This window comes from Phascolarctos cinereus, unplaced genomic scaffold, assembly GCF_003287225.1.
Source record: "Phascolarctos cinereus isolate Bilbo 61053 unplaced genomic scaffold, phaCin_HiC Scaffold_5;HRSCAF=322, whole genome shotgun sequence".
NCBI lineage: Eukaryota > Metazoa > Chordata > Mammalia > Diprotodontia > Phascolarctidae > Phascolarctos > Phascolarctos cinereus.
Window position 1 is genome coordinate 468,310,488 of NW_027555958.1, and position 10,708 is coordinate 468,321,195.

At 43.6% G+C, this 10,708-nt stretch overlaps 1 protein-coding gene across 1 annotated transcript in view; it reads left to right on the top strand.

The window, feature by feature from the left end:
• The first annotated feature begins 494 nt into the window (after nucleotides 1-494).
• IL23R (interleukin 23 receptor) overlaps nucleotides 495-10,708 on the top strand; it is a 67,405-nt gene continuing 57,191 nt past the window's right edge. The window contains exons 1-3 of the mRNA XM_020992983.2: nucleotides 495-650; nucleotides 3,957-4,059; nucleotides 4,735-5,037. Of these exons, the coding sequence (XP_020848642.1) occupies nucleotides 3,990-4,059; nucleotides 4,735-5,037 (373 nt within the window). The 5' untranslated portion in view covers nucleotides 495-650; nucleotides 3,957-3,989. The remainder of the gene's footprint in view (nucleotides 651-3,956; nucleotides 4,060-4,734; nucleotides 5,038-10,708) is intronic.

Consider the following 10,708-nt stretch of genomic DNA (forward strand, 5'->3'; position numbering starts at 1 on the left):
CTTATCTTCTTCCTCCTCTGTCTTCTTTTCTTTTATCTTCTGTTAGCTTCTAAGTAATTTGTGCAGAAAAGAAAGAATATGATTAACAAGATGTTGTGGGAAGCTCACTAGACAAAAAGTCAGAGGTCCAAGGGTCCACATGCCACTTGTGACCCCTCCTTCCTGTGTGACCTTGGACAAGTCACTGACCCTCCCTGGGTAGCAGTTCCTCACCCACCCAATGAAGCGGTTGGACACAGTGGCTTCTGAGGCTCCTTCCAACTGTAGAGCAATGATCCTAATAATAGCAGGAATGGTCATAACAGAGAGAACTTCGATAGATTTCTGACTCATTTCTTAACTCAGACTCGGCAGCTTCATAAGCTTGGAGACTTCACTTTCTCTGCCCAAGTCAGATCAAAGTCAGAGGTTTGGTGACATCATCATACCTGGTCACACAACCAGGACAGACTTAGCCAGAGCTTCAACATAATGATTAAATAATGGCTAAGGAAATCACACAGACTCCTTTGTCTAAGATGGTGGGCAGGAAGGCTGTCCTCACTTTATTTTGTGTGTTTTTTTCTGAGGAGCGGATTATTTTTCCATTTATAGGAGAGGCAGGCCAGTAGAGTGGATGAAGAGTCAGCCTCTGAACAGGGAGAGCTGAGGTGAGTTCTACCTTGGCCATACACTGATTCTGTGACCCTGGGCAAATTGCTCAGCCTCAGTGCCCTAGGAAGATCTCAAAAAACAGCTGCAGACCTTCACTGGAGGACAGGGTTTCCCCAGTGGGAGTTCCCTAAATAAATAAAATTTTTAAAAAATTCTAGCATTTATATAGCACTCTAAGGTTTGTGAAGAGCTTTATGAATATTTTCTCTTGTGAACCTCACAACAACCCTGTCAGGTAGATGATATTACTATCTTCCTTTCATAGATGTGGAAACTGAGGCTGAGATGGGTTAAACGACTTGTCCAGGACCACCCAGCTATAAGTGTCTGAATCAGGATTTGAACTCAGGTCTTCCTGACTCAAAGTCCAGTTGTTTCCACTGTACCACCAACTATTTATTAATTAAATCATAGGACTGGCCTTAAAAAATATTAAGAAGTGTTTCCCTACAGGTGGCGGTAATTTACTAGTGAAAGCAGTGGGCTCTAAGTCAGATCTGGGTTTGAATGCTTATGCAGTCAGCCAAGTGGTACAGTGGATAGAATGCCAGACTTGGGATCAGAAAGACCTGAGTTCAAATCTAGCCTCAGACACGTACTAGATGTGTCACTTACATTCTTTCAGCCTCTGTTTCCTCCTCTCTAAAATGGCTATAATAATAGCCTCTCAGGGTTGTTGGAAGGATGAAATGAGTTAATACTTGTAAATTTGCTTCTAGATGTTATTATTGTTACTACTACAGTCTCCTGCATTTCCTTGCTGTGTGACCCTGGGCATTTCACTTCACCTCTGCTTTCCTCAGTTTCCTCATCTGTACAATGGGCATAATAATAGCACCTACCTCCCAGGGTTCTTGTAAGGATCAAATAAGATAATATTGATAAATTTGCTTTGCTGACCTTAAAAAGCTAAATACCTGTTAGATATTATTATTATCATCATCGTCATCATTACCTCTTGCATTTACTAGCTGTGTGAACCTCAGAAAGTACTTAAGCTCCCCAAGGTTCAGTTTTTCATCTGTAAAATGGGAAGAATGATACTTGTGGCCCCTGCCTCAAAAGGTTGTTGCTAGAATCCAGTGAAAACACGGATGTTTGAATTGATTTGTCAACCTCAAACTGCTGCACGAAGGTCATCCACTATTAATAACAATAATTCTGTCCCAGTTCCCTAAAGATGTCCTCCTTTGGGGTTTCAGAAATTCTAGGCTCCCACACAGCCTTCCAACCTTGTGCCACTCTAGTGATTCTGCGCCATATGTTGTAGAGGGCATAGCTTCTTGGGTAGGGATTGGACAAGATGGCCCCTTCCAGCTCTAAGATGCTGGGCTTCTGGGATACTTCCTAATGCCGATCACTCCACTTGGGCTCACCTCATCTTTCCTCACTCTATCCGATCAACTGATCAATGGGAATTTAGTGACCACTGTTAGCAACCAAGCAGGATGCTGGGTGCTGGTGCTGTAGAGGCAAAACCTTGGCGGGAAGGGGGACAACATGAAAGCATATAAGCCAACGCAAAGTACACCCTGGGACAGCTAAATGGTACAATAGAGAAAGTGTTTGACTCAGAGTTAGCAAAGCCTGATTACAAAGCCTGCCTCAGGCATTCACTAACTGGGTGACTGTGGGTGAGTCATTTCATGCCCTTCAGCCTCAGTTTCCTCATCGGTCAAATGGGACTAATAAGAGCACCTATGCCCAGGGCTGTTGTGGCCATCAAATGAGACATGTGCCAGGTGCTTTGTGGAATGTAACGCTCTATAGCATTTCTATAAATGCGAGCTATTCTTTCTTTTTTTTTTTAAGGCAATTGGGGTTAAGTGACTTGCCCAGGGTCACACAGCTAGTAAGTGTCAAATGTTTGGTCTGAGGCTAGATTTGAACTCAAGTCCTCCTGACTTCAGGGCTGGTGCTCTATCTACTGTGCCACCCAGCTGCCCAATGCTAGCTGTTCTTATTAAATAAAAAAGCAATTTTGGAGAGAAAGGCTCTAGAACAAGGAGAAAGGCCTCATGTTGGAGGCAGCACTGGAGCTGAACCTATGTATGTACATTTTGTTGAGTCAATAGAATGTAAGCTCCTTGAGGGCAGGGCCAATTTCAGTTTTGCCTTTGTATCTCCAGCAGTGAGGACAGTGTCTGGTAGAGAGCAGGCACTTAATATTTGCTTACTGATTGATTGATGGAGCTAAAGAAAGTGGTGGAGGTGAGAAAGGAGGGCAATGCTGGCAGGGGGACAGCCTGGGCGAAGACAAGGAGGTGGGGTGTTTGTACACAAAGAACAACAAGCTGGCCAGATTGGTTCGAATGGGATAGAGATAGGGAGTGGCCTCTCTTTTCATCCCTTTATGGTACTTCTGGGTGAGGAAACTCATCATTCTCTTCTCTGCAGTTTAGAATTTTAGCGAGTTTCCTAGAACACTGAATGGTTTGAGCGACTTGCCCAGGGCAAAACTCCCTGTGTGGAAGCAGGTGAGCACCTTCTCCACTACTTCCTGTCTCAGAGGGTTGCCAGGATCTGGGGATGCAAAGATAATTGTCCCTGCCCTTGGAGGAATCGACATTCTACTTGTCGGGGTGGAACACAGAGCATTCACAGACACCACGCAAGAAGTAAAAAGTACTTTTGATGTTTGTGTAGGGATTGCTAACAACTTTGGGGCACTCAGGAAAGAGCTCTTGAAAGAAGTGATCCCTGGGCTGAGTCTTGGAGCCAAGGAGGGCTTCTAAGCAGGAATTCTCCTCCTCATTCCCCACCCCACTGACCTCCTGGATTTCAGGATCTCTAGAAACTCGTCATACTGCAGGAAGACATCATCTCTTAGGCTCGTACCCCCTCAGCCATCCCTGCTCCAAAGTCCCAGAAGGTACAGGTGGACAACTGGAAGGCCCCCCTCTCCCCCCAGACCTTCTGTGTGAGTAGGGCAGAGAATTCTGCTCCTCCTTTCCCATACAGCTGATCTCCTGGATTTCATGATTTCCAGAAACTCCTTATTCTGCAGAACGAATTCAACTCTATAACTCACACCTACCTAGGCTGCAGGACTTCATCACTCTCTTGCACAAGGCACCCTCTCTCCCCACTCCCCACCCCTTTCAGCATCTTTTTAATAAGTTATCTTCTCTGTTAGACTGGGAGCTTCCTGAGGGCAGGAATTGTCTGAAGACTTTCTTGGTATTCCCAGTACTTTGCACAGTGTCTGGAACACAGCAGGCACTTAATAGATGCTCTAACTCAGAACAATTGATTAAAGTACTGTGCTTTGGGAGAATATGAAAGCTTCCCTTCTTTTTCAGGGGAGAATCCATGGCATCTCACCACTTTCCGACATGAGAAAAGCTCTCAGCCACCGAGGAGTAGTGATAATACTTTGTGTACTTGTCGAGTGGAGTTCTGGAGGTATTCTGCTTCAGTTGTTCGTCTTTATTAGGGGGTGAAAAGGGGATAATGAAACCCCAAAGTTAAAGCTGGCCATCTAGCCCGGCCTGCTGCCAAAGCCAGAAATCCCTGCTGCAATAGCCTTGGAAGATGCAGTTCCAGTCTTTGCCTGAATACTTTCAGACAGTATGGTCCAGTGGCAAAAGCACTTGGGTTCAAATCCTGCTTTTGATACTTACTACCTGTGTAACCTGAAGCAAATCACTTCATTTCACTGGGCTTCAGTTTCCTCATCTGTAAAATGGGAGGGGTGGCCTCTGGGGTCTCTTCCAGCTTTTTCTTTCCTTCTCCAGCTCATTTTACAGATGAGGAAACTGAGGCAGACAGGATTGAGTGACTTGCCCAGGGTCACACAGCCAGCAAGTGTCTGAGGCCATATTTGAACTCAGATCTTCTTAACTTCCACCACGGCACCACCTAGCTGCCCATTCTATTTTCTACGCATAAATAAATATTACCTGCAAGGTAATTACAGAAACACAGCAAAAAATTATTTTCAAGTAACTGGGAAGTATTTGATATGTCTGGCACCATTTTAGACACTGCACTTTCAAATGTCCGCAGTAGGAACCAGACACTTCGCCGAGGTTTGGGGCTTCTGGGGTGACATTGGATTCTGCTGTCTTGTCTTCTCAGGAATAACAACTGTCATATGCTCGGGCCGCGTCTGGGTGGAGCCGGCGCCGGTCTTTGAGATGGGATTGAACGTCTCCATCCTTTGCCAGTCAGCTCTACAGAACTGCCAGCCGAGGAAATTTCATCTCTATAAAAGTAGTAAAGGCATCCAGGACAAGCTTCGGATGGCGAAACTCAACCAGACTACGGCTCGGCTGCAGCTTAGCGACTTCCGAGAGCCGAGAGCCCACGTAATCTGCAGGGTGGAGTGTCCCCGGCAAGAAGGAGAGAGGTTGATCTGCGGAGAAGACATGGCTTCTGGCTGTAAGTACTGGGAGATAACTGGGTGCAAACGTGTCAGGAGAACCACACGAGAGTCTGAAATAAACTAGCGTTTGTACAGTGCTTGAAGGTTTTCGAAGCGCTTTATGTCGAATGGACTATCTCACTGAAGTCTCCCAGCACCGCTAGGAGGAAAGTGCTATAATCAGCTCTATTTGATAGAAAAGGAAAATGAGTCTGAGTGACATTGAGACATTTGCCTAGGATCACACAGCTAGTCTTTAAGGTAGAATTTGAACTCAGATCTTCCTGGCACCAAGTCCAGTGCTCTGTCTACTGTATCCCTCAACGGCGGCTCCCTATCAGTCTTTCTTCCTGGAAATTCTAGACAGGACAGGGAAAAGCTCATTGGAGTCGACTTCATAGATTCTCTGGGTTTTAAAAATTCTACTCTCATGGATCTGGGACCTGGGGGGGGGGTATCCCCTCCTCTCACTGATGGCAATCTCAACCTACCCCACACATTCTTTTCTGATGTGACTCCCATCCACCCTCTTCTTAGAAATCCTCCAAAGGGGATTTTTGTAAGTGTCTCTTTTAGCTCAATAATACCATTTGCTGACCTATATCCAAGGGGAAATCTTACATGAGGTGTGTCCCAGGCAGCTAAGTAGCCCACTATATAGAGTACTGGTTGTGGAGTTAGTGAGACTTGAGTTCAAATTCAGCTTCAGACACTTAGCTATGTTAGCTATGTGACCCTGGGCAAATCACTTAACGTGTCTGCTTCAGTTTTCTCAACTATAAAATGGGTTTACTAACAGCCTAGACCTCACAGGGTTGTTGTGAAGATCAAACGAGGTAATATTGGTAGAGAACTTGGCAGAGTGTCTGGTATATAGAAGGTGCTTAATAAATGCTTGTTTCCTTCCTATAATGGAAAAGGTGGCAAACCCGGAATCAAAGCACTCCCCCTGTAACACTTAGAGCTGTATGACCAGGGGCAAATACTCGAACTTTTTAAGTCTCAGTTTCCTCATCTTTCAAAAAGTGGCAAGATAGTACCTGATACTCATCGGAACACAGCAAAATCAAATGACGTAATATGTCAAAAACATTTTGGGAACCTTAAAGTCCTCCATGCACGTTGACTCCGCTTACTCTGATGTGTGTCCAGTTTTCTCTTTTGGAAGGTTATGAGAGCTGCATTGATCATCAGGGACCTAAGCTCAAATCCTTGCTCGATCACTGACCCTAACCCTAAACTTGCACCTGTGCGACCTTACCCGATTAAATCCCTTCTCTCTGACTCAGCTTTCTCGTGGACAAAACGAGGGGTTTGGATCACACGACCCCCGAGGCCCCTTCTCCCTCCAGATTTATGAGCCTGCGCCCTCCTCTGGGTCTTCCCCAGCTCTAAGGTTATGACATTAAGGACTGTAACTGTATGTGGGTCAATACAGAATGTGGCAGTCTACAGAGTATAAGCTCTCTGTGTGCAGGGCTTCTTTCTGCTTTGCCTTTGTATGTCTAGTGTCTGTAGCATGTGTATAATATAGTAGGTGCTTATATATGTTCATTGGAGCAGATTGGGTGGGATGACTCATTTCACAAAGGCAGGGGGTATCATTGCCATCCCCCTCCCCACTCCCTAGGCAAGTCTCAACACACACGTATGCACACACACATGCACACATGCTCACAAGCATACATACATGCACACGTGCACATGCACACACACACATACGCACCACTGTCATGCCTGGCTCACCAGAGCTGATCAATGCTCACTACCAAGACCCAGCCATGGTACCCCAGAAAAGCGACAACTGAGCCCAGCTGCCCCTCCTGTTGAGAATGTCCCAATCCTGGCTCTACCACCTTCTCTTTCGACGTTGAGGAAATCACTAAACATGCCTGGGTATTAGCTTCCCACCCCGTGGAATGAGGCAGCTGGACTCGATGTGTGCTGGGCTCTCTTCCAGCTCTCCGCTCTAAGACCAGCGTTTTACAAACAGGGAAACTGAGGCCCTCCTCTCTGCCTTCACCCACTCAGCTCTAGACATTCTTCCAGGCACTGGAAAATCACACTTGTGTGTGTACTTTGTCAAGTGTCGGAAGAAGCGTAGGGAGGCACTGTTTCAGATACAAAAGCTGAAGAAATACCTTGTGTTTTTGACCAGTTTTTCTAGTTTAATTAGCAATATCAAGAGGAGCAAAACAGGTTTTCACACTGATCGAAACAAATCTGCAAAGTATGAATATTCTAGACTTGCTCTGAATTCTAGAAATGGAAACCACAGAGAGGTGTCACAGAGCAGGTGGATGACTGAGGTCTGTGCAAATTCATTTAGCTTCTCCACATCCTCAGGAAGCATAAGACACCAGTCCTCTGTGCAAAAATGAAAAAAAAATAGTACCCACTATTTTTCCCTTAGAGAGAAGACTGGGCCCATTTTCCTTAGAAAAGCTCAGGGGTAACTTCTATGGAGGCATGAAACAAGCCTGGTTTTGTTTTTAAAATTAAGACAGAGCTGGATATGAGACAAAAGAAGTGTTTTGGTTCCATATTCCATCATGCTAGACTTGGTATTGTGAAGACCTGGGTTCAAATCCTTCCTTAGTCACTAGCTATATGAATCTAGGTCACTGATGTAATCTCTCTGGGCCTCAGTTTCCTCTTCTGTAAAATTAGGAGTTTGGATAAGATCATCAAGGGAGCTTAATAGGATCCTTTTTCCTCCTATTTTTGCAAACAGTTTATGTATTATTGGAATTAATTGTTCTTTGGATGCCAGAATTTTCTTGGAAATCTATCATGTCTTAAGTTGCAAGTTCTTTCACGGCTTATTCAACATTTTTTTCTAAGATTGAGCCATTTATATTCTTTTATTGATCAAGACATTTTAGATTTTATAAATATTTATTTCACTTAAGTTGTCACTTTATTGGTATAGAATTAGGTAAAATAATTTATAATAATTCTCTTTATTTCATCTTCATTTCTTGAGAATTCTTTTTCATCTTTGTTACTGGTAACCTGCTTTTCCTCTTTTTTAAATCAAATTGGCTAAATATGTAATCTATTTTATGATTTTTTTCAAAAATCAGTTCCTAATTTAAAGTCAATGTTCTTTCAATGTTGTTAATCTGATATTTGATTTTAATCATAATAACAATAATAGCTAGCATTTATATAGTACCTACAATGTACCTAGTACTATGCCAAGCACTTTTTACAAATATTTTCTCATTTGATCCTCACAATAACTCCGGGAGGTAGATATTATTATCCCCATTTTACAGTTGAAGAAACGGGGATAGACACTGGTTAAGTGACTTGCCCGGAGCCACACAGCTAGTTAGTGTCTGGGTCCAGATTTGAACTCAAGCGCTCCTGACTCCAGGCCCAGAGCTCCATTCACTGAGCCACCTCCCTGCCCAGGAATTTCTATTTTTATGTTTAATCGGGGTTAGTTACTTTGTTGGTTTTCTAGTTTGTTTTAGGTGTCCGATGAATTCATTGATTTGCTTTTTTGGTTGTCAAAGAAAGTTTTTAGATACATAACATTTCCCTAAGGACTGCTTTGTCTGCATCTTAAAATTTTTGGTACTCTGACCCTGGGCATTGTCTAAACACTGCCCTCTTGGGCTGAGCTTTGTAGGTTTCTGATCATGGTTTGGGTCTGGGAAACACAACTACAGGCATGCCCATGGTCAGAGCTGCAGTAGAGGGCTGGTTACCTGGACCTCTGCTAGCTAGTTGTAAGGTTCTATAATTTGCCACATTGAGATAGGTCTGGACTAAATAAATAAGTAATTCAAGGAAGAATAATTTTTATAATGTGTTCCTGAAAATTCCAAGACTTTTCTTATACTGTGTTGGTTATATTACTAGATATTCATTGCCATATCAATCTCTATATCCCCATTTTGAAAAATTATTCACAAATTCTTATTTCTCTTTAAACCAATTAGGACCATTTTGCTGTAGTTCCATATTCTCCCAGGAATCTGCATGGTCCTCTGCTCATCAGACATTGGTTCATTTTTTTTTTCACCTAGAAATAATTATTCATAGATGTCTGGACTCATTTAGGTGATCTGGAAGCAGTCTTCCCTTCTGTTATTTATATCTTCCCTGTTGGTTTATCTGCTTATGCTCAAGGTCTTTAATCAAGTTTTCTTCCTCCTGAATTTTTGGTAATTTCAGTCTCTTTTCCTTATTATGCCCTTATTGCTCGCTTTCTGATTCCTTTCCCTTTGAACTTAATTTCCCAGTGGACCTGCACCTCAAAACTGTCTCAGCCTCCTCCCACACCGGGCAATTTATATTTCATCAGCCTCTATTTCTGCCCTTAACTGACTTCTGGAAGAAACAAAACTGGCCCCAGTTGGATGCCAGTCTCCTTTTCCTCAGTTCTAGTGGACAAATCTACACACTAGTATCCTGCCCCAGTACCCTTTTTCTCTCAGTTTTCTGGCTACCTACTGTTTCAGAATGGCCATGCTATAGTCCCAGCCTGAGCAAATTTCTGCCTTTTAGTTTTTCTTGGCGTGGTGAGGATGGGAAAGAGAGTTCGGTTCTGCTACAAGCCCATGGGTCTGCTTGTGCATTCCTGCCAAAGTGTAGTGGTTGGTGGGGAAAGGGGCCCTGAGGGAATATGGTAGAGGTTCAGTTGATCAGATTGTTACCTCATTGGGGTTCTTGTGTCTTATCCCATGGAGGCAGCTGAAATTACTTTATCTCTTGTGCATAATTGCTGTTTTGAGGGGTTTATGAGGTCATGAGGATCAGAGGAAGTATCTAGTCTTCCATCTTGCTGGCCTTCAGGAAGTATCTGAACAATAGTCTAACAGCACTTCTACTATCAGAGTAAAACACGTGTGTGTGTGTGTGTGTGTGTGTGTGTGTGTGTGTGTGTGTGTGTGTAATGAGGATGAGAAGAGAAAATCGAATCAGGCCTTTTGTCCTTATTGAGGTCATCTAATTCCCCCAGTTGTTAACTTCCCTCACCTTCTCAATTCGCTGTGCATTTACTTTGTACTTATTCTCTGCTTATTTATCTGTGAACATGTTGCATCCTCCTAATTCCAGGGCCTGGTAGAATGCAAGCTCCTTGAGATCAGGGCCTGTTTTTCATTTTTGCATCCTGCAGTAACTAATAGAAGTCTTGGCATTTACTAGGTGCTTAATGAATACTGGTGGATTAATGTTATTGTAGAGAAGAGACGGAGACTTTGCAATACACGTGACTGCTTGCAGATTATGTTTTCACATTTTCTGTTTTTAATCACAACATGAAACATTAGTCTTTGAGTTCCTTGGAACCATGGACACACTATTATAGATTGGTTCAGTCACGTGATAAGACCATGTGGAATAATGGCAAGAATGTCCAATTTGGAGTCAAAAGACCTGGGTTCAAATCCTGGCTCTGCCACTTAATACCTGTGTGACCTTGGGCAAGTCACCTAATGTCCCCGACCCTGTTTACTCATCAGTAAAATGGAGTTTCAATGCCCTCTGAAGGCCTTTCTAGACTATAAGCCTGTGATCCAATTTTATAATTGAGGAAGCTGACACTCGGACTGCTTTTGTAACTTGCCCAGGGCCCTACACCTGGTGTCAAAAGAAGTTTATGAACCCCGGTTTTCCTGACTCTGAGTCCAGCGCTTTGCTTTGTCTCAGCAGTGAGAGGTGGAGGGAGCT